At 42.7% G+C, this 27,608-nt stretch overlaps 1 protein-coding gene across 1 annotated transcript in view; it reads right to left on the reverse strand.

The window, feature by feature from the left end:
- Positions 1-27,608, reverse strand: part of GABBR2 (gamma-aminobutyric acid type B receptor subunit 2) — a 2,655,237-nt gene that overhangs the window by 11,513 nt on the left and 2,616,116 nt on the right. The window contains 1 exon segment of the mRNA XM_029587103.1: positions 6,549-6,666. Within this exon segment, the coding sequence (XP_029442963.1) occupies positions 6,549-6,666 (118 nt within the window).

A 27,608-nucleotide genomic window follows, 5' to 3' on the forward strand; every position in this document is an offset into this window, starting at 1 on the left:
AAGATTCAATTGTGCATTTAGTCTCATGCAGGATGTTTATCCTGTTGGACTCTGTGCCATCCCGGACATAAAGAGCCACACCGCCTCCCAGGTGCTCCTCTCTGTCATTGCGATATAATTTGTACCCCATTATAGCACTGTCCCATTGGTTGTCCTCCTTCCACCATGTCTCTGAGATGACAATTAAGTCATTCACTGCTATACTTTCTAATTCTCCCATCTTACTTCTTAGACTTCTGGCATTAGCATACAAACATTTCAAAGTGTGTTTTTTGTTTGTATTTTCATTCTGCTTTTTAACTGATAGGGATAAGTTAGAATTTTTTAGCTCAGGTGAGTTACAGGCACTTGGACTACTTTTCTTATTATTGGAACCTCACTGTTGAGATGCCCTAATTATAATGCATCATTAGTATCCTTTGAAGATACCTCTCTCCGAACCATGCACTGCTGAGCGACTGTCGGCTTTCCCCTTTGTTCTAGTTTAAAAGCTGCTCTATCTCCTTTCTAAAGGTTAGCGCCAGCAGTCTGGTTCCACCCTGGTTAAGGTGGAGCCCATCTCTTCGGCTACAAACAGTCTAACTTCAGTTAGTCAGCTAGAGTGACTCACTGCTCTCTTCATTAACAAATGTTGGTACCTATTCAAACCAAGTCACACTACCTCAACACCTTTCCAAGGTGAGTAACTGGACTGAACTTTTCAACCTTTTTACTTAGGTATACACTGCTCCTAGCTTATTTCTAGCTTCTGGCTACTTTTTTTTTTTGTTTTAAATACAAACACTCAGTTCTGCTTACTAGCTGCCTTACAGACTTTTAAAAATAAACACACTACCTACTGCTTACTAGCTGCCTTATTGACTGACTATTTAAAAATATAAACAGTCTAACCTCTTTATTCACTGTCTTACTGACTATTAAAAGCACAAACACACAAACACATTAAATAATATTCCCAAATAGTTAACTTTGCCCCAATACTTTTAAGAGAGACAGTGTCCCAAGCAAAAACATACTGATTCCTTTCAGCCACCAGCAAGGTGATCCTCTCCTCTCAGTGTTCCCACAAGAATAAACAGAAGGTTGCAATAATTTTCTTATTCCTGTGGCAGGTTCAAGTAGCATTATTTTGAGAAGAATGAGAATCAAGATCTTGTGGATCAAAATATACATATCTTTGGGTCGTTCAGCGGGGGTCCGGAACCCTTGCTGAACGACCTCCTGCAGTCGATCTCCTGCCGGCGCCATTTTCCGTACGGAAAACGATTCGCGGCAGGAGATCGCTCCCGGACCCCCGCTGGACCCCCAGGAACTTTTGGCCAGCTTGGGGGGGCCTCCTGACCCCCACAAGACTTGCCAAAAGTCCAGCGGGGGTCCGGAACGAGCTCTTGCGTCGAATCGTTTTGGTCTATGGCCGCCGCCATTTTGCGGCGGCCATTTTGCAAAATGGCGCCGGCTGAAGACTACACGATTTAGTGTGCCGGTTTCCTGCTCTCCCCCTTCCCCCGATTTAGCTACGGACCGCCGCTACGGAGGTAATTTAAGGCTACGGAGGTAATTTAAGCTACGGAGGTAATTTAAGCTACGGACCGCCGCTACGGACCCCCAGGTAATTTAAGGCATTTGGGGGGGGGGTTCGGGATGGTGGGGGATTTAATTTAAAGGGTCAGGGTGGGTTTTAGGGGGTTTTAGTGTGCCGTGTTTTAGTGTGCCGCTGGACCCCCAGGTAATTTAAGGCATTTGGGGGGGGGGGGGGTTCGGGAGGGTGGGGGATTTAATTTAAAGGGTCGGGGGTGGGTTTTAGGGGGTTTTAGTGTGCCGGTTTTCCTGCCCTCCCCCTTCCCCCGATTTACGATTTTTTGACGATAAATCGGGGGAATTGGTATTGTATCGTGGCCCTAACGATTTTTGACGATTTAAAATATATCGGACGATATTTTAAATCGTCAAAAAACGATTCACATCCCTATTACCTTCAAATAATTAATTTATTTTTTCTATTATGGACTTGTCTTCCCTGAATGCTCCTTTTACCCTCTGTCATCTAGTGCAGTGGTTCTCAACCTTTTTTCTGTCGGGACACACCTGACAGATGGTTCTCACATGCATGACACAATGAACACATGACTGTCATGCGGCTAAATGTAAAAATACAGCTTGCATCCACAGGAACCTCCCTGACGCACACTGATGGATGTAAAGCAGAATTACGACATTCCCCGTGCAACTCACCCTACAAAAAATATATTCCGGTTCTGGTGTCATCATAGTAACAGCAACTCAAACTCCTTCTACTACCAGGCTCAAAAGCCCTACTTGTGAAAATACAGCAGTTTACCACCAATGCATGTTCTCTTGAGAAAACATAACAAATAAGACTGATACAAACGCTTACATGCTAGTAAAATACCTCATCTCGGTCACACACACAGGCCCCTAGGATGAAGCATGTTGCAGGAAGCTATGCCGTGAGAGTATGGAGGCACCCTCACAATGTGCAAGCTTGCCTGTACACACTCCATCCTCAGTTGCTCTCCTGGAACTGCCTCAGTAACATAGGAGGTTAGCCGACTCATCGGCTCTCAACTTCACCGCTGTGCCGCTTCCCCCCTTGGCTGCTGACTCCGCCCGCTGATGTCATCAGGGCACCGAGGGGATCATAAGCCAAATCAGGAAAAACTCTAACAATATGGCTATAAAAGTGAACATTATTGTTTTTAAAGTAACAATGCATTATATAACTGAGGTCCTGCAATATATAAAGGACACAATTAAAGTTGCTCTTTCAATAACTTCTTCAATAGAGCTTTACAACATAGCTGTTAAATTACCAAAATCTATAGAAGGTTGAGAAACCCTTTCCTGTCTATTAGCAACATGAGAAGGCAAGAAAAATACATTGTTAAATACAAGGACCTTATTTGAGGAAACCTGCAAAATATCAATCAAATACTTCCTCAGAGTTTCCCAAGATTGTTCACCCAACAATCGAGGAAAATTTAGGAGTCTTAAATTCAAATGTCTCAAGTTATTTTAAATGAATTCCACCCTTCTTCAGAAAGACTCCATTCTTTAACCATGGCAGCACTGACTGACTATACATGTGTAACATTTTCCTTAAGGTCATTAATCTCTCCCAGATGATCTTGGTACTGTCTAAATGTATCCCGAGATAGTAACTCCATTCTAGAGGAAATAGCACCCACTTTAGAGGAACAAGCAGCAAAACAAGTAGCAAAATTGGCCTTTAAGTCCCAGATGGCATCAAAATTACTACTGCTGGTTTTGTCGGCAGGACAAAAGGCCGAACGGCGACAAGTTCTATCAAATCAAGAGATGCAGTCAATGGTAGAATAAGTGATTCTAAAGCACTCACCAAACAAGGCTTCTGCATTGGAACAGAACTAGAAGACACTGAATCAGAACTCTGGCTGGCAGCAGATATCACAGTTTCAGAGCTTTCTCCCTCAAACTCTCCCTCTGATACAGATGCCCCAAAAATAATGACATCATCTGGCACAGAAAACTTCGTGGCAGGGGAGCTCCATAGAGCTGACAGTAGATGAGCATTCAAGGGGCTGAGTGACACCTCTTCCCTGGGCAAAGATAGCACTCCTTCACTGGGTTTGCCATTGGGGACCTCTACAGCCCCTATTGCAACTGGAGCCGTGAACTCTGAGATAAAACACTACCTGGGTGGGATCGAGGACACGGAGGGGAACACTCTCACTCTTTCCATCCTTTTCGGAGGCATTAATGCAAGTAATAAAGAAACTTGGAAGAATAGCTAAAGTTCGTGGCATCCTCATGCCACCATCTTGACTCCTCCCCCAAGAGATTTGTAATTTGAACTCTTGAAAACAACTAACAAGACAGGTTGGACTCTTGTATTGGAGACATCTGAACAGAGTTGAATTTGGATTACAAGCTGATAATTTTTGACCCACAGTTTAGGATTTTTGCTATGGATAATGGTGCAAGGGACATGGACAATTAAACCTTTTTTTCAATGTGATTATTGGTTGATTCAGATTTTGATTTTTTATGATATTGGACTGGATGTGAGAACATAACAATATAAGGCTTGCCATACTGAGTCAGACCAAGGGCCCATCAAGCCCAGTAACCTGTTTCCAACAGTGGCCAAGCCAGGTCACAAGTACCTGGCAGGATCCCAAGGTGTAAATAGATTCTAAGCTGCTTATCCCAAGAATAAGCAGTGGATTTATGCAACTCTCCCTCAATAATTGTTAATGGACATTTCCTCCAGGAACTTGTCCAAACCTTTTTTAAATGTAGCTATACCAATAGTTTCACCACATCCTGTGACAACGAATTCCAGAGCTTAATTATGAGTTGAGTAAAAAAATATTTTCTCTTATTAGTTTTAAATGTAGTACCCAGTAACTTCATTGTGTATCCCCCTGATCTTCATACTTTTTGAAAGAGTAAACAACTGATTAACGTTTACTTATTCCATTTTTCAGACCTCTATCATATCTCCCCTCAGCTGTCTCTTCTCCAAGATGAAGAGTCTAACCTCTTTAGCCTTTTTATAAGTTGATTTAAAGACTTTATTCTGAATATCACTTTGGCGTCCCTGATTTATTTTTGGTAACTGCAACAGATGAACTTCTTCCCCCATCCTGACTCGAACCTGGGCCTGTGGCATCCCTAGTTAAGGATAACGCACCTGATGAGGGACCTGCTAAATACAAATAGTGTCCAACATGGGGCCCGCTGACATGGAGGATGTCTGGAACATGATGGTCGTGGTTTTTGCTTTTTTTTGTGAATTTTGCACCCTTTTGAAAAGTTTTTAAGACTTTGAAAATGTTTCCCATTGAAGGCAATGCAGCTAGGATGGCCACCATCCTTAGCTGAGATGGATGGGCCAAGGCAGGAAGTCCTCATGCTGTTCGTTGTTCCCTAAGGAGGTGATGCCCTCGAGACTCAGAGCTTGATGTTACCCAGGCAGAGAGTCCATCAAGCTAGGTTGGGAGAACATTGTACAAATCTCATTGTTGTGTGAGTTTCCTCACTCCGAAGGACATCAAATCTTCACAAGAGTGTTCTGTTCTGTTCGTATGCCTCACTCTGCATGTCAAAGTGGCCTCTAACCCCTACACTACCACCTAAACTTCACCTCGAGTTACTAGGTGGGCCTCCTATAGTAGCATAAATAGCTGCTTACTATGGTGCTACCTCCAGTGGTGCTTGCTCTCTCTCTCCCTCCCTCTCCCCTCCCACATCTCAGGCCTTCCCCCCCAGCCTAAAAATGCTCAAAATGCAATTTGTGAAAAAATTGCAATTTGTGTTATAGACATATCATGCAGCTTAACACCAATGAAAAGTTATAGTTATTTTTGGATATCATACATTATGGCTTTGTACTTTGTGAAGCCAGCCCACTTTTACAAAAATCCCACCCCCGACTCCTCCGCTTTTAAAAATTAGCATTGCACTGTGCAAAAACACCTTAACGCATGCGAGAACACCATAATGCAAGTTGGAAAATAACCCCTAAGTTTGTACCTGAGGCAATGGAGGGTAAAGTGACTTGCCCAAGGTCACAAGGAGACTTGAACCCTGGTCTCCTGGTTCATAGCCCACTGCTCTAACCACTAGACTACTCCACCTCCCCCAGTAGCCATTAAAATATTTGGTACCTATTCTACCCAACTTTACAGGCGTACAAAATGCGTTTTGGCAAATAAAATATAAATATCAAATCAGAAATGCAAAAAGCAATAGCCTCAGAGACTTCTCCTATATATAGGCTAATTTATTTCATTAAAATAAAATTGGCTTTCTGCTCCCACTTTCGTTCAGTACCCAAAAATGCTACCCATTTCAAAAATGCAAGTACTTATACAATCAAGAAGTAGAACAGCCTGTTTCCAGTTCAGAATTATAGACAGACATGAATCCAGAGATTTACTTAGGCATCTTGACAGTCATGTAGCAAACTAGCATACAGTGCCTTGACTGTACGAATTTGAAGAATTGTGAGGCTGACAGTTGAAATTTCAATTTTAAGTCAAATGACATGACCTCGTCTTGGTCGAAGATATCTGTTATTCTTTAAATGCCTTTACTGTGCTACAACAGCCAATGAAAATGAGATTTATTTGTCTTTAATGAAGGGTGACACTATAATGGCATCTTAAGAGACATATTCATCTTATTATGCATAAAGCTTTCAAGTACCTAGAATGCTTGATGTGATGATCTAAGACATACCATAGCAAGGGGAAATTGTAAATGAAAGAGAACTATCTTTTGCTCCAGCAACAACCATCCTAGACAACACATCTTCTGAATTAGAAAGCCAGAGAAGCCCCCTTTTAAGGTAAATGTATGAATGTAATGGTTGTTGGTTGCAACTCTTTTTTTTTTTTTTTTTACTTTCTAACAGTTTAAATCATCAAAACCCTTTTATATAAACTTGCTATTAAAAATGTCAACCCATCTGTTGATATTGTTGAAAAAGAGCAAATATCTTGTCATTTTGACCATTTCTAATTAGTCAGCTGGGTAACACTTACTGCTCAGGAGAGTTGATATCTTCTATAAGATCTTTGCTCGTTCTGGAAGGTTCTGTTGTGCTCCACTGTGTTGGAGGATTTTGGTCATGATGATTTTTCAAGATAGATTTATCACCATCTACGTAGAGGAAGAAAAAAAAACCTATTAATCCTGTAATGAAAACATATTCAAGCAGAATTCTTTGAGGGTGACGATTTAGAGGAACTGAATTAAATCACAGTGAATTGGGAAGATGTAACAGAGCAAACTGACAAATTAAAGAGTAATAAATCAGCAGGGCTGGATGGTTTACACCCAAAGTTCTGAAAGAACTAAAAAATGAAATTGTAGAGTTATTACTGGTGATCTCTAATTTCTCATTCAAATAAGCTACAAAATGTGATGATTTAGAGGGTGCCAACCAAATACCCATTTTTAAAAAGGGTTCCAGTGTTGATCCAGAAACCTACAGACCGGTGAGCTTGATATCGCTGCTATCAAAATGATAGAAATGCTATCAAAATGATAGAAATTATTATGAAGAACAAAATTACTAGCCATCTGGATAATGACACACTAATGGGGCAAAGTAAACATGGATATAGCAAAGGGAAGTCTTGCTTTACACATTTTTAAAGATTGAAGGGGGTCAACAAACATGTAGACAAAGGTGAATTAGTTGACATAGTAATCTGGATTTTTAGAAGGTGTTGACAAAGTTCCTCATTAGAGGCTCATCAGGAAATTAAAAAGTCATGGGTTAGTGTTACAGGTTCACTTCAGTGGCAGTGGAATGCCTTTTTGGTTGGGCAGAGGGTAGAAAACTCCACCCAAGCTTGGACCATGTTCCCACTGCCACATTTTTATTTTAAATGTAAAGTTAATGTCATTCTATCTTATACACAGTCTTTGCATAAATCACAGAGTATAGTTATTCATTCCCGGAACACATAAAGGCTTGATACTAGAAAATCAGACATAGGGGCAGATTTTAAAAGCCCTACGCGCATAGGGGGGTTACGCGCGGTGGGCCTATTTTTTAAAGGCCCGGCGGTATGCGTAAAGCCCCGGGACGCATGTAAGTCCCGGGGCTTGAAAAAATGGGTGGTCCAGGGGCGGCGCCAGAGGCCTCTGCAAGGCTGCTGGGTTTGGGGATCGCGCGCCGGCAGTTGGCCGGCAGACGTAACTTGTGAATTAAAGGTACGGGGGGAGTTCGGGCTGGGGGGCGGGACAGGTGTAGAGGAAGGGAGGGGAAGGTGGGGGGGGGGGGAAACAGGAAAAGCCAGCTGGTCTCCCTGAGGGCTCGGCGCATGCAAGGTGCATTAGTGTGTACCCCGACCCTGATTTTATAACATGCATGCGCTGCGCACGCATGTTATAAAATCGGGCGTACATTTCTGCACGCAAACATTTTAAAATCTGCCCCAGTGTAAAGGAGAAAAAGACAAAAACAACATTACTAGTAGAGATATCAGTACTAAGTGACTATTTTGTACTATGTAGAGTGGAGGAGTAGCCTAGTGGTTACAGCAACAAGCTACAAACCAGGGTTCAAATCCCACTGCTGCTCCTTGTGATCTTGGGCAAGTCACTTTACCCTCCATTCCCTCAGATAGAAACTTAGTCATGGATTCACTAAGCCACAATATTTTATCATGAGCGGTCCCGAGATAATATTTTGTCCCCTGACAAAATTTTGCTGCAATGACACATTCTTTTGTCTTAGAGAAAAAGCCCATGAGACAAAAGAATGTGACTGAGGCCTACTGAAAGTGTGATGGCAGCCCAAAATGCATGGGGCCACCAGTGCCTTATAGGGCCCAGTGGCCCAAAATGACATCCCCAACAGAAAAAAAAAAGTCACCTGGGATCTTACTAGACTCCCCCCCTATTTGAGAAGGCCCTGCAAAATAAAAGTTAAAAATTAAAAGACTTGTACAATCATGACCCCCTACCCAACCCCCTCCATATTGAGTCAACCTCTGCCCCAACCCCTGGCCCCTGTTTCCATATAAATAATATGCTGGTAGTGGCTCCCCAAAACTTCAAAAATAAATATTGGTGGCTTAATGGCCCCATACCCAATCACCTTACAGCTGTTTTTGCTGGTCAGAGTTAGGGCCCTTGGCACCCCCTAACCCGGGCCCTAATTATAAGAAATTGGCATGCTGGACCATCAATCCCAGCATCCTGTTTCCAACAGAGGCCAAACCAGGCCACAAGAACCTGGCAATTACCCAAACACCAAGAAGATCCCATGCTACTGATGCAATTAATAGCAGTGGCTATTCCCTAAGTAAACTTGATTAATAGCCGTTAATGGACTTCTCCAAGAACTTATCCAAACCTTTTTTGAACCCAGCTACACTAACTGCACTAACCACATCCTCTGGCAACAAATTCCAGAATTTTCTCTGAGTAGTCTTAAATGTGCTACTTGCTAACTTCATGGAATGCCCCCTAGTCCTTCTATTAACTGAAAGTGTAAATAACCGATTCACATCTACTCGTTCAAGACCTCTCATGATCTTAAAGACCTCTATCATATCCCCCTTCAGCTGTCTCTTCTCTAAGCTGAACAGCCCTAACCTCTTCAGCCTTTCCTCATAGGGGAGCTGTTCCATCCCCTTTATCATTTTGGTTGCCCTTCTCTGTACCTTCTCCATCGCAACTATATCTTTTTTGAGATGCGGAGACCAGAATTGTACACAGTATTCAAGGCAGAGGCATTATGACATTTTCCGTTTTATTAATCATTCCCTTCCTAATAATTCCTAACATTCTGTTTGCTTTTTTGATTGCTGAAGCACACTGAGCCGACAATTTAAAGTATTATCCACTAAGATGCCTAGATCTTTTTCCTGGGTGGTAGTCCCTTATATGGAACCAAACATCGTGTAACTACAGCAAGGGTTAATTTTTCCCTTTGTGCAACACCTTGCACTTGTCCACATTACATTTCATCTGCCATTTGGATGCCCAATCTTGGCCATCAATGAAGAATTTAAGGTAATGTGGTGTTGGGGAGTCTGGGGGGTCCGGGGGGGGATCACTAGGCCAACAATGTTATTTTGAAGATGTGGGAGTATGAGGGGGCCACTACCAGCATATTATTCATGTGGAAAGAGGGGTTACAGGAGCACTCTTGTTGGGGGTTTGACTCAAGGAGGGGGGTGGGGGGTGGAATCATCATTGCATGCAACATTTCATCATATTTTTTTATTTCTCAGGGCTCGAATGGTGGTTGAGGTGGAGTCCATCATAGCTGGTTAGCTATGCTAGATGCAGTGGGCCTGGGTAGTGCTAGGAGGCTACCACGATCCAGGCTGAAGATACACATAAATTTTAGGTACAGTGAGCATGGGAGGGTAAGGGTTGGGGTGGGGAGAAGGAAGCGGGAGGCTCTAAGATATAAATGTATAGAAAACAAATAGGGCCTGGGAGCAAAGCGTGAGGGGAGGGCACTCACCCCTGGCACTTACCTCTGGCCTCTATATTTTCTTCTTAATCAGGCGGCAGGCTTGGCCCTGTACCTCAGGTAGGAGGGAGGAGGAGGGCTTTTTAGGGCCTGTAGGTGCGCAGTTTTTATTTATTTTTTTAATAGGATTGCCCCTTACTGGCTATCCAGTTATAATTTAGCAAAATAAGTGGCTGAACATACCACACTTGACATTTAAATGGCTAACGTTTTGAGTTAGCTTTCTAAATAGCTTTTGAATATGGACCTCACAATGAACAAGGCTGCCACAGAAACTACCATACATATTAGCAGAATACCTCACCTTAGTCACATATGCAAAATGTCCCTAAACAAATACAAAATAAGTAATCATAAATTAAAAACAGAAATATGCAGACAAAAACTAGAATGGTAACCTCAAGAAGACAGATTCTGCATGTAATGCAACACTGGAGCACTAGAAACAGATATGCATTTCCTCCTAGTCTAAGCCGGGCCCCAGTCATTATTCTTGAGGGGAGTAAGGGATAATATGTTACATAACATCTCCCCATACGAAACATGACAAAATCTCAACAGCACCCACATAATATCATATTATGCTGGGGCCACTGAGTCTTTTTCACTTTTCTTCTGGGAGCTGAGTAGTGGTGGAGGCAGGAGAGATGGAGAACAAGAGGAGGAGGAGGAGTGGGAGCAGGGAGAAGAGAGCAAGAAGGCGGGGGTAGAAAGAGGGATGAAGGCCAAAGGGAGAGGAGGAAGGATGGGATAAATGGCAAGAGCAAGTAGGACTGGAGACAGGGAGAGGGATGTGGGGGAGAAAGTAGGATGGAGGAGATATGTAGGGTGCTAAGGAGTGGAGAAGAGGAAGATGGGGGAGAGAACAAAGAGTGGGGATAGAGAGAGAGCTGGGATGCTGAAGGAAAAAGAGGATGGGGATATAGGTGGAGTGCTGAAGAGAAAGAGGACACGTAAAGAGGAGGCAGGAGAGAAAGAGAAGAGGTCTGGGGACCAAGAAGTGAGGTCTGCTCCCAAGAAATACAATGGAAGCTCTGTGGCCCCAACATAATATGGTAAGGCAACATGAAAGAGGTGGTTGATGTGATAACTATACTGCACCAGATTTTGGACAATAGACGTTTTTCCAGGATAATGGAACACAGGATGTATCTCATGATTTTTTTCTATATAGTAAGAGTTTTTGGATAAAGTTTTTGTATTGTAGAGGTAGGACTACTTTCACTTTAGGCTGGCCCATATAAACCTGAACAGAACAGGAACAACTATACATCCTGAGCTGTAGAGCATTGTACTAACAGATTTATCATTGTTTCCACATATATTCTGCATTTTGCTGGAGATTCAAACAAATATATTGGAGATAGCAACAGAAACTCCAGTAAATTGTTCCTGCCAATTCTGGAGGGCATTCAGGAGGGTTCAGTACCCTTGCTTGCTGTTATCCCCTGCCCCATCCTCTCCCCTCAACTCTCTTCTCTCCCCAACCTTGCTCACCCCCCTCTCTTCCCTTTAATCCCTTCACTCTCCTTCACTCCCTCCCCCCACAATCCCCTCATTCACCTCCTTAACAACATTAGAATATAAATTTTGCCATGCTGGATCAGACCAAAGGTACATCAAACCCAGTATCTTGTTTCAAACAATGGCCAGTCCAGGTCACAAGTACCCAGCAGGATCCTAAATTCAATATATTCCTTTACTCTCACCCTGCAAAATCCACTCATATCCTTCATCCCACTTCCTCACAGTCTCTTCATTTCTTCACTCTGACCCCCACTCAGCTTCTTCATTCTTCCCCTCACAATCCCTTCACTCACCTCTTTCACTCCCACCCCCTTCACATTCCCCTCACCACTTTCAATCCCATTGACCTTCACTGCACCCTTGGAAGAGAAAGCCTTATTGCTGGCAGATTGGATGGTGCATTATTTCCTTTTTGTGCCTCCCAGTGCTGCCACAATCCTTTCATTCACCCTCCATGCTCCTAAAGATTTTGAGTATCATAGCCTTGCAGCATCTTGGGCTGCATCCTCCTTTTCGGCTGTTAGCACCTGATGACATCCATTCAGGTGCCTGCAGCTGAGAAGAAGGAAACGGCCCGAGGCACTGCAAGGTCACAATCCTGATTCTTTAGGAGATTGATGGGCGAATGAAGAGATCACGGCAGTGCTTGTGGGGAGGGGAGCCATGTACAGGAAATAATGCACAGTCTCACCTGCCAGCCTTCCTTTACTGTGGAAATTTGGTGGGCGCCTTGGCCCCAGCAGCACCCCCTCCCCATTTCAAGCACACAAAGGGCCAGTGTCCTGCAGGCTCCATTGTTAGGGAGTTAGAGTCACATAAGAAAGCAAGTATGCTTTGGGAAAACTGTATGCATCTCTAAAAACAGTTTCAAATGTGCAGACAAAAACTAACAGAGGCAGGGAAGGGAGGTGGCAGAAGAACAAAGAGAGAGAGAGAGAATCCTGAACTTTCAACCGCCCTCCTAATAATTGTAAGAAAAGTATTTGTACTACTTTATTGCAACTATTGTCTTTGCTATTATCTGTATTTAATCTTTACTGTATTGCTTTCTGGAGCATAATCTAGCATTAGTTAAAAAAAAAACAAAAAAAACACTGCTTATCCTGCCATTCCAAGTTGTGCTGACTCAAGGTGTATGTGTAAGTTTGATGTGTAGTGTTTTTGAGTATCAAGTCTTGTAAGAAAAATAGTGGTATGCCCCAGGGATTTATGCTGGGACCAATGTTTTAAAAAAATATTTATAAATGATCTAGAAAAGGGAGCGAAGAGTGAAGGGATCAGATTTGCAGATGACGCAAAAGTTATTCAAAGTTGTTAGATCTTGAGTCAGTTGTGGGGAATTGAAAGAAGACCTTGTGAGACTGAGGGATAGGACATCTAGATGGCGAATGAAATTTAATGTGGACAAGTGCAACATGACACATATAGGGAAGAATAATCCAAACTATAGGTACATGATACTGGGTTTTTGTATTAGGTGTCATCACCCAGTAAAAGGATTTTGAATTCATTGTTGACAGTCAATGGTGAGACCATACCTTGAGCACTGTGTGCAGTTCTGGTCATCACATCTCAAAAAAGATATAGCAAATTTAGAAAACGTACTGAGAAAGGCAAACAAAATGATAAAGATGATGGAACGATTTTCTTATGAGAAAAGCTAAAGAGGTTAGGGCTCTTCAACTTGGAGAAGAGATGGTTGAGGGGAGATATGATAGACGTCTATAAAATGAGTGGAGTGGAATGGATAGGTACAAATCAATTTAAAAAGTACAATGGACTTGAGGACATTCAATGAAGTTACAAGGAGTTACATTAAGACAAATAAGAAAAATATATTTTTTCTCTACATATTAAACTCTAGAATTTGTTGCCAGAGGATGTGGTGAAAGCTGTTAGTATAGCTGGGTTTAAAAAAGGTTTGGACAAGTTCCTGGAAGAAAAGTCCATAAACCATTATTAAGTTGAACTTGGGGTAAATCCACTGTTTATACCTGGAATAAGCAGCATGGAATCTATCAACCTTTTGGGATCCTGCCAGGCCACTGTTGAGCTTGATGAAACTTTGACCTGACCTAGTATGGCAAATCTTATGTTCTTATGTACTTTGAAATCATTGGCCTATTGCATGATGGCAGTCAAAATAAACAAATAAAATGTTAGGTATTATTAAGAAAGGAATGGAAAATAAAACAGAGGATAGCAATGAGGTCGATATTCAAAAGCCATTTAAATGGATAACTGAAAGGTTATTCATCTAAATGGCTAGCCGACTGTATTTAAAGCCATATGTGGATACATTCTAGTTGCTTAATGATTTATGCAGCTAGAATTTAGCCACATAAATCAGAGGGTTCAAGATGTGGGCGGGAGGGATTTCTGGGCGGGCCAGAGTTATCTATATAACTTATGACTTGAATCTAACTCTGGTCACACTCGGGCCGATGCAGTAAAGTGCGCTCAGGCTGAGGGCACTGTTAGCCCCCATTTGGCCACGCGTTTTTCATGCGCTATTCTTACCCCTTATACAGTAAGGGGTAAAAATTAGGGCCCGCGAGTTGGAAGACAGACACTCAATTTTGCTGGCGTCCGTTTTCCGAACCCGTGGCTGTCAGCGGGTTCGAGAACCAATGCTGGTAAAATTGAGAGTCGGCTATCAAACCCGCTGACAGCCTCCTTTTACTGCGGGCCCTAATTTGCATATGGGCCGATACTGAATCGTGCGTCTAGGACACTGGCCTGTGCGCGCGTTGGGAGAGCGGGTGCTGCGACTTTTACTGTAGGGTTGTCCTAAAGTTGGCCGGATAGTCTTATCTGGCTAACTTTAAGATAGCTGGGGATATTCAGAGGTGCAGCACGCACATGTTATAAAATCGGCATGTCATTTGCGAGAGATGGGAACTGCACGCACATGCACATGCTCGTGCATGCTCGTGCATTTCTTTCAAAATCTACCCAATAGAGGATAACTTTCAAACAACTCGCATATATGGTGTGGAAATTTACTATGGTATTTTATAACCTGTGCATATCAAGAATGCACAGATTATAAAAGATATGTATTTCTACTCCCAACATATTCATATATATTTGGTTATGTACAACTACTTGCAATGCATTGAAATCATGTACCCTTTCTACCTATTTACCTATTTTATAAACATACACGCATATATTTTACTCTTGAAAAACATTTTAATTTGCTTGCATAAAACCCTGATTTATATGCAGAAATCAGTATATTTTAAAACATGTTTGAGAACTGAAATCACCAGTTTGCCAATACCTGTATCAGTTTACCCAGTCCTCCTTCTAGGTCATCTTGACCCTCTTAGTTCTTCACTCTGAACTCCCCCCCAGTTTACCCAGACCTCCTACCCAACCAGTAGCAGACAACAGATGAGTCTGATATCAATTGCTCTAGATTGCTAGTAGGTGTAAAATTGCAATTTCCGTGTGCATCTCATGGCCCCAGCCGAATCGCCCCTAAATGGACCCTTGTTTATGCAGGTAAATGTGCATGTGAAACTGAAAATACACATATATTTTTTAAGTTAATAAAACAGCATGTGTACAAGCTACTTATGTGCATATATGCTACTTTAACATGCTTAACTCCTTCGAAAATTCACTCCAGTATTAGATTGAAATGCATAGATCTTTAATCCAATATTAAGCTTTTGGTATTTATATCTATTTACCTAAAGTAGGAAGCAATAGTCACTTAGGGGTGAATTTTAAAAGAGTTGCTCGTGATACAAGGTCCATATACACAAGTAATTGGGCTGACTGCAAGCAATTCTTAGTTTACAACCTGCAAATTATGTGCATTTATATGCGTGCAACAGAATGTGCAAGAAAAAGGGGCAGATTTGGGGTAGGTCAGGGGTGTTGTGTGGCGAGGCCAAAATTTGAGCAGTGTAAATCCCAGTTTTAAAACTGGCGAACGCAGCAGACATTGGGCTCCTACCTGCGCATCTTTACTTCTACCATTTATCACGTGCAAATCTGCAAAAAAAAAATCTCCAAAATCTGGCTGGATGAACCATATAGGTAAACCGGGGGGAGTGCAGGCTGAAGAAGCAGAGGGGTCTTGATGACCTAGATATAGACTGGGAAAACTGGTGAACTAAGTGGTCACACTGGTTATTTCCTTCATGCACACGTTTTAAAATATACCCACTTGTACATGTAAAAGCCGACAAGTCCTAAGGAAAGATATGCTAATAATGTTTCCTCGCATAACCGCTTAAAATTAGGAACACATATGCGCTTTGTGCTTAAATAGTATGCGTGCTCTTGGGCAGACTATTTAAAATTCTAGCGTATGTAAGCTCGCGCCCATATACACGCTTATGTGAATGCATGCGTGTTCATTTTAAAGTTATTTAAGTAAAATAAAAGTAGGTTTAGTAAAATGTTAGGCACCTTTTCCATAAAAAGTTGCATGTACCTGAATTTCTTATTCAAAAATAAATAAAAAGAAATAAAAAAAAGAAATGGTGAACCTAGGAAAGAAACTAAAAAGGACAACCAAAATGATAAAGAGAAGGGAACAGCACATCCATGGGGAAAGGCTAAACAGGTTAGGGCTCTTCAGCTTGGAGAAGAAATGGCGGAGAGGAGATATGTAAAGGTCTATAAAATCATGAGTGGGGTAGAATGAGTAAATAGGGAATTGTTATTTACCATTTCACATAGGACATGGGGACATTCCTTGAAAGTAATAGGTAGCACATTTAAAACAAATTGGAAAAAGTATGGTGCACAATTCAACTGTGGAATTTGTTGCTGGAAAATGTGGTGAAAGCAGTTAGTGTAGCTGGATTCTGAAAAGACTTAGGCAAGTTCCTTGAGGAAAAGTCCATTTATCATTATTAGCCATGAAGGTTGGAAAGGGCACTGTTTATTCCAGGTTATGAGCAAGCTAGACTGGATCTATTCCTTGGGATCCTACTGGGTACTTAATCTGGATTGGCCACTGTCAGAGACAGGATTCTGGAATTGATGAACCTTTGCTCTAACCCAATATGGCATTTCTCATGCTTTTTATGTTTAGAAATGTTGGGTTTTTTTGTGTTTTTCATTTTTGAGGCTTCTCTGAAATAATCCAATGCAACTCCATAAAATATGGAACTGTAAATCTACTGTGCACTGTGCAGTTAAATTCATCATGTAGTACTAATACAGAAGACACCAATTGGACATTTCTAATTCACATATTTAGGATGCACTAAACACCAGTGTATTAGCCCCTCATTGATGCATAATGGATCACTAAGGATGCATGAACAAAAGTAACAAATTCTTGTTTGTGCCATTTGATACTATTGCAGAGTAAATGTTTTGTTTGCTACACTGTCAGTGTCATGCTAAATGGAATATTAATTCACTGCTGCTGAATGTATTCTATAATTGCAGTGCCACTGCGTGTAGCCTGTTCAAAATATATAAATTAGAAATGGCATGTACTGGTTGAACTTCAAATCATGACTTATACTTCAATGTACACTTCAGTTCATGCAAGAAAATAACTCTTACTCCTAATGAGATAATAAATTGCTACTGTAATGTTACAGTCTCCTTCTCAGGTTCCAGATTCATTCTGAATTATTTGAATATTACGGTACTTATACATAAAATGGGCTCAAAGTGGCTAAAAATATCAATAAATCATTGCTAAAATGAAATAGAAAACTAGAAAGTTCAATGTGCTGCCTGGAAAGAACTGAGGGTAATAAAAACAATTATTGTAGCTGGGCAACTTTAAGTGTGTCTTCAGTCATCTAACTAGTGCAATGTACCTTAGAATGCAAGGCCTCAAGTATTCTTTTGCTATTATGATGAGGCTTTATTGAAAAATACAGGTTTTAAAATATCATTGCCTATTTATTAGATAGCATGGAGAATGTTAGGTTATCACCATGAGTATGCAGAATTTTAAAGCCATTTAATAATTAGGGCATAAAATTAATGTTCTACTATCCTAATGGAATGAATAAGTAGAGTTTATTCCTCTGCTGGAGCTATAAGGTGTTTTGTTTTTTTCTAATTTGGTGGTCCTCATTGATAGACTGATATAAAAATCTATGACACTGGCAGTGACACTAAGGAGAGAAGGACAGTTTCAGCTTCAACAGGCACATCATTTTGTTCTATCAGAGGTGAACTGAAGCTTGCTGCTTTATGACAAGAATCTTTGGAGCCTTAACAGCTGGTAACAGGCGCATCTCATAGGGAGTTTAGGTCAGATGCTGCTGTCAAACAAGTTTCATCTCTCACATCCTACGCCATTCATCATCTCATCTACAGTAGTCCTCAAATTTATGTTAATATCCTTAGTGAAATGGCTTTATAGTTTGCGACTATGATTAATAAAATGTTGGCTTAGGCTGATACAAATAGATTGCAATATACTGTACAGTCAGATTAACAAAATAAAGGTTTGAAATATGGTGATTGAACTGGAGTTTCATCACATTACTGTCTCCTTCTCAGGTTCCAGATCCTTTCTGCATTATTTGAATATTATTTACTTACACAGTGGTATAGCCAAAAGTTACATTTTTCTTAAGGGTGCCAAGGTTAACATGAGTGGGCAATAGGCATATATATCTGAACCCTAGTATTGTACTATTATTGATAAATAACGCCTGGGAGGATAACATGTGAACATCTTTACTCCTGTATTTTATAACTGTGTGAATATGAAATACACAGGTTATAAAATACACATATATGCACCCTGCAACATATGCATGCATTAAAAAAAACTATGCAAATAGATATTGTATTTATTCAGCTAAGTAGCAACATTTTTCTGGATACGTTCTGATTCATCTGGCTAAGTAGTGGCAGCGTGCAGCATAAATGCAAATTATTCAGATTTATTCAAAGGGGCGGGATTGGGGAGGGGTTTGGGCAGGATCAATAAAAATGAGGGGCATTCTTGCACTGTGCAATAGCGTAACGCGAAGTATCACACGTTTTAACGCTGGAAATAACTACACCTTTTTTCCTGGCGTTAAGCTGTGCGATATGCTCGAAATGCAATTCGTGATAAATATTGCAAATTCCGTTTCAGGCATATTTGGGGAGAAGGGAGAGGGAGGAGGTGGAGTGGAGGGGAGAGAGAGAGCGCCTCTGGGGTGGCACACATAGTAGTCAACTATTTATAGTGCTATAGGAGGGCCAACTAGTAACTTGAGGTGATGTTTTGATGATGATGTAGGGTTTTGGGGCCAATTTTACATGCAGAGTGAGATGTACGAACAGCACAGTAGACCTTGGTGAAGATTTGACATCATTTGGAGTGAGAAAAGTCACACAATGATGAGATTTCTACAGTGTTCTCTTGCCCTAGCTTGATGGAATCTCTCCCAGGGTACTATCAAACTAGGATGAGAGAACACTGAAGTAATCTCATCTTAGTCTGACTTTTTTCACTCCAAATGATGTCGAATCTTCACCAAGGTTTACTGTTGTGTTTGTATATCTCACTCTGCATGTAAAACTGGTCCCCAAACCCTACACCACCACCAAAACCTCACCTCGAGTTACTAGCTGGCCCTCCTATAGTGAAGTAAAAGTATTGTGGGGTGTGAAAACTTTAATGCATGTTGCGATAAACTACTTATGCAAAATGCTAAGATAACGTGTGGTAATTCTAAAATTATCATACTCACATCCATGTTTCCTATTGTGGACATTATCCATGTGAAAATTATAGCATTTTGATGAATCTAGGGGTTAGCTGGATACGTTTTTAAAATGTTGTTTTTCAGACTTATCTGGCTAGCTGACTTAGGCCTGGATTTATCAAAATGTGGTAAGTACCGCATTTGATAGCAAAAGGGGTGTGTTTTATGCTAATAACCTGTACTAAGTTAGTGCAAATTGTGATACCCTTTTCAGATTCTGTGATAAGTGCTGACCTGTTGTATTTCCTGCATTCAACCACTGGGGGGACCATTGTTGAGAGAGAGAGAGAGAGAGAGAGAGAGAGAGAGAGAGAGAGAGAGAGAGAGAGAGAGAGAGACTAGCCATAATGTCATGGCCCATAGGTAGGTATTTGTATCCCTATGGTAGGCCCACCTAGTAACTCGAGGTGGGGATTAGGTAAGAGTGTAGGGGGGTAGGGGCCACTTTGACATTGTACATGACACCTACGAACAGAACAGTGGTCTCATGAAGATTTGATGACCTTTGGAGTGAGGAAACTCACTCCAAAGGTAACTCTCTACCTGGGTAACATCAAGCTAGGGTGAGAGAATATTGCCCAAATCTCATCTTGGAGTGAGTTTCCTCACTCCGAAGGCCATCAAATCTTCACAAGAGACCACTGTTCTGTTCGTAGGTGTCACGTAGAATGTCAAAGTGGCCCCTAACCCCCTACACTCTTACCTAAACCCCACCTCGAGTTACTAGGTGGGCCTACCATAGGGATACAAATACCTACTTATGGGAATGACATTACAGCCAGTCTCTCTCTCTCTCTCTCCCTCCCTCCCTCCCTCTCTTCCCTTCTTCCCCCCCCCCCCCCAAGGCTCTGGACCCTTCAATTCACCTGAAATAGGCCTTACATATATGATATGTTGCGATCACATGCGTTAAACACATTTTCGCATGCGTTAACAGGGCTTTTTGCATGCAATAGGCCCTTAACGCATGCAAAAACACCTTATCGCATTTTGATAAATGACCCCCTTAGCTGGATAAATAGTGACTTTGCTGCTATGTAGATAAGTCAAAACTTATCTGGTTAAATGCCACTTCAACTTAGCTGGATAAATCAGAATTTATCTAAGTAGTGTGCAGCTGCTATACTGTATATTTTTATGTTTAACTTTAAAAGTATATGCTAGAGATTTTACCTGCTTAATTTGCATACATGTACCCCCCACAAGTCAGCTTTTAATGTGTGTAAGTTGGGAGATTTTCTAACATGCACGCGGCAATGAAATTACCAGTTTTACCAATTGGTCTACCAGTTTGCCCAGTCCATCTGCAGCTCACTGGGACCCTCCTGGCTCTTCAACTCCCCCCATTCAGTCATTTTTTCACTTTTAAAATGTTTACTATCACTCCAGATAGACAGTAGATGTAAATATATGTAAGCTGCCAAATTTCACATGCGTAAATTGCTTACAAAAATAGCAACTTACTTGTGTACATATTGATTCCACCCCAGAATGTCCCTGGCTGGCCTCTTTATTTACATGTGCAAATTCGCTTGCACACCGTTACTTACACATGTATTTGAGGTTTATAAAAAAGTATATAAGCAAGTATATGCTATTTACATGCATATGTGCTTTTTACATATGCAACTCTTGTAAATTCACCCTTTAGAGTGCATCCGACAACAGATTTATAATAGTCTACCACAGCCATCATGCATCATGAAAGCAACTTAAATGTATTCAATTATTTTAATTCAATTATTTCAAGAACTTATCATTAATTATCCCTTATTAATCTGTATTAATTTTATATGTATTAGTTTATAAATACACAAGAAGAATATCATGAAAAAGCAAGGAACATATCTCAGAAACATCAGAGCCAATCAATCAAATATCAGTGTTTTCTTTTATGAATCCTCTTTCCCGAAAGACAGAGAACACCATTACTACAATAAAAGAATAATACTCATAAGAATTTAAGATCTGCAGTGGGTGGAGAGCAGAACTAGGACAGTTCACATTACAATCTAACATGACGAATCACCTTGTAATCTACAGCTATGCTCCACATCTTGCTGTGCATGCAGAATTTTAACTTTACCATCATTTCGAGTTCCTAAGATGTCGTCTTGTTGATCTTTCATCTTGGCAAGTTGTCCTGCACTCGCCGTCATCAGTCCTCGATGTCCTTCACTCAACATTCTGAGCTGCCAAGCTAAGGATGGCAGTTATCACACTCCATCCAATGTGAATCTGTATAGCCCCGCAGTTTATCCACCTGGAAGGACCTTGTCTTCCAGGCAATCCTCGTGGCCCGGAGGCCACCGTTATCTCCCCTGCTGCCGCTGCCATCTGCAGCGGGCTGCTGCCGTTGCCATCCGCAGCGGGCTGCTGCCATCTTCGCGGCCTGCAGGCCACCATCGAACCAGCCGTCCTCTTCGCGGCCTGGAAGCTGCCATCGCTCTTCTCCATGTGGCCTGGAAGCTGCTGCCGACCAGTCATTCCATGCGGCCTGGGAGCCACCACCCTCTTCCTCTTCAGTGGCCTGGAGGCCACCTTGAAGCTCCTCTTCCACGGCCCGGAGGCCACGGTCCTCCGGGTCCTCTTCCACAGCCAGGAGGCCACTGCGGAGTTCCTCTTCACATGGCAGGAGGCTGCCATCATCTTCGTTCTTCGCGGCAGGGAGCTACTCTCTCGGGGCCTGCTTCGTCCTGTGTGGCAGGAAGACGCTCTCCATGGTCCTGCCTCTTCCTAAGGTGTGAGGCCGCGCCTCCTGTCTCCACTTAAAGGGCCAGTGGTGGGCAGTCCTCCTGGGCTTCTTCTGCTGATATCCTTAGGTGTTTCCTCTTCAGCTCTATAAAGATGGCCATCCTTCACTTCATTATTGCCTTCTCTAGGAGATGGTCTTCAGTTCCAGCTCTTCATTCCAGGAGCCCTCCATGATCCTTCTTCACTTCTTCAAGGCATTCTGTTCCTCGTTGGTACTCCTCGTCTTCGTCCATGGTTCCTGAACCTTCATCTTGATCTTTGTTCCATGTCCTGGTCTCTTGATGGATCCCATCCTCTTGTCTCCAGATGTCTCTGTGTCTCCAGATGTCCTGATGTCTTCAGATGTCCTGACGTCTCCCTATCTCTGGATGTCCTGATGTCCCCTTGTCTTTGGATGTCCAGACGTCTCTGTCCTCTGATGTCTTCATCCGTTGTATTCCAGACATCCCTGTGGTCCTCCTTTCTAGAAGTCCCTGATGTCCAGATGTCCTGATGTTCCGAGGTACTGATGTCCTTTACATATCCGATGCCCTACATTCCAGTCCTGATGTTCCAAGTCCTGAGTTCCGAGTCCTGACCTTGTTGTCCTGAGTTTCAAGTCCTGATCTTCATGTTCCACGTCTCGATCCTGATGTCCTTCGTCCAGTCCTGATCCTGAAATACCATCAGTCCCTAGCTCCGGGTCTAGCTTTGCCTCACCCCAGTGCTCGTCTCCAGCTGACCTTTCCTGGGAGTAAATCCATATCAATCCTGTCCATTTCCGGTGGCTGGAGTCCTCTTCCAGCAGGATATGTCTTCGAGCACTGCCCGGATTCCACCTATGTCCTGAGCCTCAGTCCTGCGCATGTCCTGCTCTCAGTGTGGTCCACGACCAGCCTCTTTAGGTTGTGTAGGGTGCACAGTGGGACAGGGAGGTCCGCAACCAGCCCACGTCGCTCTGTAGGGCACCCTGAGGGGCAGTGCCTGTCTAAGTCTCTGAGTATCCTGAGTCTTTGTGCTTGTCCCTTCCAAGTTCCAAGTGGTGTCTTCCAAGTTCCAAGTCTTCGTGTGAGTCTCATTCACGTTCCAAGTTTTTGTGTGAGCCTTTCCAAGTTCCAAGTCTTCGTGTGAGCCTTTCCAAGTTCCATGTTTTCGTGTGAGCCTTTCCAAGTCTTCGTGTGAGTCTTTTCAAGTTCCAAGTCTTCATTTGAATCTTTCCAAGTTCCAAGTCCTCATCTGAGTCCTTCTAAGAGTCCTCGTTTGAGTAACCGGAATCCTCTCCTCAACCTACATCTAACTTCCTTCCACTTCTGAGCATCTTGCGTCTGAGTTCCAAGTTCCAAGCATCCTCGTCTTGTCTGAATTCCAAGTTCAAAGTTCCCAGCGTCCTCGTCTCATCTGAGTTCCAAGTTCCAAGTAACCTCGCCTTGTTCAAGTCTTCAGGCCTAGTCCAAGTCCGAGGTCCTGTCTTGTTCCTAGTTCCAGTACCATCACCTGTCCTCAACCCCTTCCATCCTGCTGCATCTGCCGCTCTGTAGTGGCAGGTCCGAAAGGGCTATAGAGTGGCCAGAGGGCTACCCCAGAGACTAGCATTGCATTGTTGGGTGTCTACCGATGCGTGCAGGTTCAGCAGAGGTTAGGACGGTGGTCAGTCTGCTCCTCCCATGCTTGGACATGTCTTGCCTGCTGTGGCGCTTCCACGGAGCTTCTCTCTGCAGTTGCATCGTGGTCCAAGGGCACACATCTCCCCAGAATCAGGAGCACTCCCTAGTGCTCCCCTCCAAAAGCGCATCCAAACTGGGCACCTGTTTTTTACTGCACGCACATTTACCTCTCTTGGGCACTCAATGCATTAGGCAAATGAGCCACTGTGCTTAAAAGGATATGCTAGAGATAAATTGTGCATTCCTAGTGCATCCATGGCATCGCATGCCCAGGAGACGTGGCTGTATGTGAGTTAGGAAATGACTGCTTAATTTTACGAGTGTCTGTTTTCCTAATCCATTTTCCTAACCCATTTTCCTAACCCATGGTCAATTTACGAGTGTCCATTTCCCTAACCTGACTGCCGTCAAGACTTTTTTTCCCTTTTTGCTGCTTTCTGTGTTTCCTCTGACTTAATATCGCGACAATATTAAGTTGGAGGAACCAGAGAAAAGCAGTATTTTCAGCTTTTTTTTTGCATGTTTCGGGTCACCTCAAGATTTAATGCCAACTCCTGGGTTGGCATTAATTTTTGAGGGTTAAAATGTGCACGTTGAGTGCATGATTATTTTTTTTACATCGGGAGGTACTAGCTAATAGCCTCATCTGCAGGCGTATTTACATGTGATGAACGCTATTAGCTACGTGCTGGTTTGGACATGAGTTTTGGACATGCTGACCTCCTTATTACATCGGGGTTATGGACACGCAGCCAAAAAAGGTTAACCTGTGCGCTAACCTGAGCACACGATATTTCATCAGCCTATAAGAGTTTTTCTCATAGACACAAAATAGGAGAAAAGTCTTAATGAACCTGGCCCTAAGTTAGATAAATATATTTTAAGAGTATAAGTACCTAAAATTAGGTCAAGAATACAAATGACTTAACTTTAGGCAACTAGTGCTGGAAATCAATTTGGTCCTCCATCTGATTTAAAGTACTGTGATAAAGCAGAGGCTTCACACATGCAGAAGTAGTCTGAGGAGACAAGACAGTTAAGAGACTCCAGAATGGCAGAAGGAGCTCTAAAGGGAGGTCCAGAGGGAACACTGCTTCAAGGCGAAAAGAAAAACTGAAAAAGAATTTGCTAGAGGACTCTAAAGCCAAATGGAACGGGAAGTACTAGCCTGCTGAGAAATGTAATTTGGAGACTTTTGGCAGAGGATCAATTAAGGTGAAGGCAGCAGCCATAGAAAGCTATGTTAATAATTGGAAGACATGGATAAGGTTAGTTATAAAGCTGCTGCTTGCAGTCAGTTGTCTGTTAAAGACAGAGAGCTCTGACTTTAGACAGAGAGGGGGAGGAGCAAACAGAAAAGGATTCACCCAGACCCAGGTGCAGAGATGCTCAGAGGTTACGGTTAAGGATTTTGAATCTGCAAAAACGTATAGTTGAAAAATAGCTTCTGTATGGTCTTAGGAAATTAGGCTGGCCTACAACTATTAACCAAAGTATCTCACTGAAGAAATCATGGTGTCTCAGGAAAGGAAATGAAAGTTACAAGTGTGAAGTGAACACTGATGTCTGGAATAAATTTTTTGTACTTCAAATGTCTCTGAGCAGTGTGCTCGAGACACTGTCAGAAGGTCGTGCAGGGCCTAGGCAGAGATTTGTGACAGGTATCCAAATTCCTGCACTGAACCTGGAAACATTTTTAAATTCAAAAGTCTAGACACCTAACTTTTAAAGTTAGGTGCCTAGATCTTTTGAATATTGGCTCTAAACAAGGGGCTGAACATTGAGAAGTTTTTTTCCTTAGCTAGAAATTTGAACATTAAAAAAAACTTTTATTTTAAAAGGCATGATATTTTTCAAAATTATTATACTGAAAAAGATAAACAACTAATATTTGAAATTTCAGAGGTCAAAACATGACAAAGGCTATCGGCGCCATGATGAAACCGGCACCGAGAGTGCAGGGGATGGCTCCTGGACTCCCCGCTGGACCACCAGGGAGTTTTGGTAAGTCTTGGGGGGGTCAGGAGGGTGGGGGGGGGGGGGGGTTGTAGTTAATTTTAATTTTAGCTGGGACACAAATAGAAATCGCCGTATTAATGCATTGGGGCACCATACGGCCAAATGCCACGTATCTGCTCCCCGACGAATCCGAATCACGAATGCAACATATGGCGTCCCTCTGCACATCCCTATGGGGCATTGAGGGAGTGAACACAGAACAGGGACTGAGGAGTGATTGAACTGGGGAACATGAGGGCTTCATTGGGTAGAGGATGGAGTGAACTGGGATGACTGAGGGTTTTGTTAGGGTAGATGGGGTGGCTGGGGTAAGTAAGGGTTTTGTAGAGTGTGGGGAGGGAGTGAACTGGTGAGTGAGAGCTTTGTTGTGGAGAAAAGTGCAAAGGGATAAATGAGAGGTTTTGGGACTGACTGAGTGACCTGAGTTTAAGTGAGTGATTTGTGGGGGCACCAGGTGAATGAGAGGATTGTGAAAGGGCAGATGACATGAGATATAGACCAAACTTGACTATATTGTATATAGCTAGAAACAAGCTGAATAAAAAGAGTATAAAATTCAACATTTTTCGTACTGTGATTAGGAAATGCACCTGCAGAATATGCAAACATTAATTTGCTTCCAGAGGCTACAGAAAAGGAATGGATAGTGAGGAAAAAATGCTATAAGTAGAGCAATAACGGTGAACATATTTTATTCATGGCCTTTTTTTTTTTTTTTAAATTTCTTGTTTATTGAGAAAGCAAATCTTGCTTACCTGTAACTGGTGTTCTCACAGGACAGCAGGATGTTAGTCTTCACATATGGGTGACATCACAGGATGGAGTCCAATCACGGAACACTTCTGTCAAAGTTTCCAGAACTTTCGGGCCGATACAGTAAAGTCCGCGGGAGAGCGGATGAACGCCCGCTCTCCCGGCATGCACACCGGCGAGGGGCTGGTGCGCGCGATTCATGTGCAAATTAGGCGGCGCAGTAGAAACGGGGAAAAGGAGGCACTAGGGACACCATCGTGTCCCTAGCGTCTCCTTTTTGACAGGAGCGGCGGCTGTCAGCGGGTTTGACAGCCGACGCTCAATTTTGCCGGCATCGGTTCTCGAGCCCGCTGATAGCTACGGGCTTGGAAACCGGACGCCGGCAAAATTGAGCGTCTGGTTTTCAGCCCGACAGCCGCGGGCCGAATTCAAATTTTTTTTTTTTTAACTTTTTTTACTCTTTGGGACCTCCGACTTAATATCGCCATAATATTAAGTCGGAGGGTACACAGAAAAGCAGTTTTTACTGCTTTTCTGTGCACTTTCCCGGTGCCGGAAGAAATTAGCGCCGACCCAAAGGTCGGCGCTAATTTCTGAAAGTAAAATGTGCGACTTGGCTACACATTTTACTTTCTGTATCCCGCGCGCATACCTAATAGAGCCATCAACATGCAAATGGCTCTAATTGCATGTTGAGGGTGCTATTTGCATGTTGAGGGTGCTATTAGGTGCCGCGGGTTGGACCCGTGTTTTCCTCCCCTTACTGAATAAGGGGTAAGGGAAAACGTGCATCCAATAGCAGGCCTGTTTGACTGGCCCCTACTGGGCATGCCCAGCATGGCACTAACCCTAAACCCTAAAAAACTAAGTGTGTCACGCCTAAGGGCCATGAGCTGTTCCATATATCTTATTTGTCTCAATTTAGTGTACTGTTGGGTTAAACCCAGTGGGTGCACCTCCTTCCAATGCGCTGCAACCAATAAACGTGCGGCAGTCGTAATAAAAGTAAATATTTGGTGCAATGCTTCCTCCAAGGCCTGATATGGAATTCCTAGTAGCCAATAATCAGCCTGCAATGGTATCTGGACCCCCAAGACCATGCCCACCAAAAGTTGACACTGCGCCCAAAACTGTTGAATCCTGGGACACTGCCACCACCTGTGCCAAAAAGTACCCCTTTGTGAGCATTGTCGCCAACAGAGGGGG

This window comes from Rhinatrema bivittatum, chromosome 2 (genome assembly GCF_901001135.1).
Source record: "Rhinatrema bivittatum chromosome 2, aRhiBiv1.1, whole genome shotgun sequence".
In the NCBI taxonomy this organism is placed as follows: Eukaryota; Metazoa; Chordata; class Amphibia; order Gymnophiona; family Rhinatrematidae; genus Rhinatrema; species Rhinatrema bivittatum.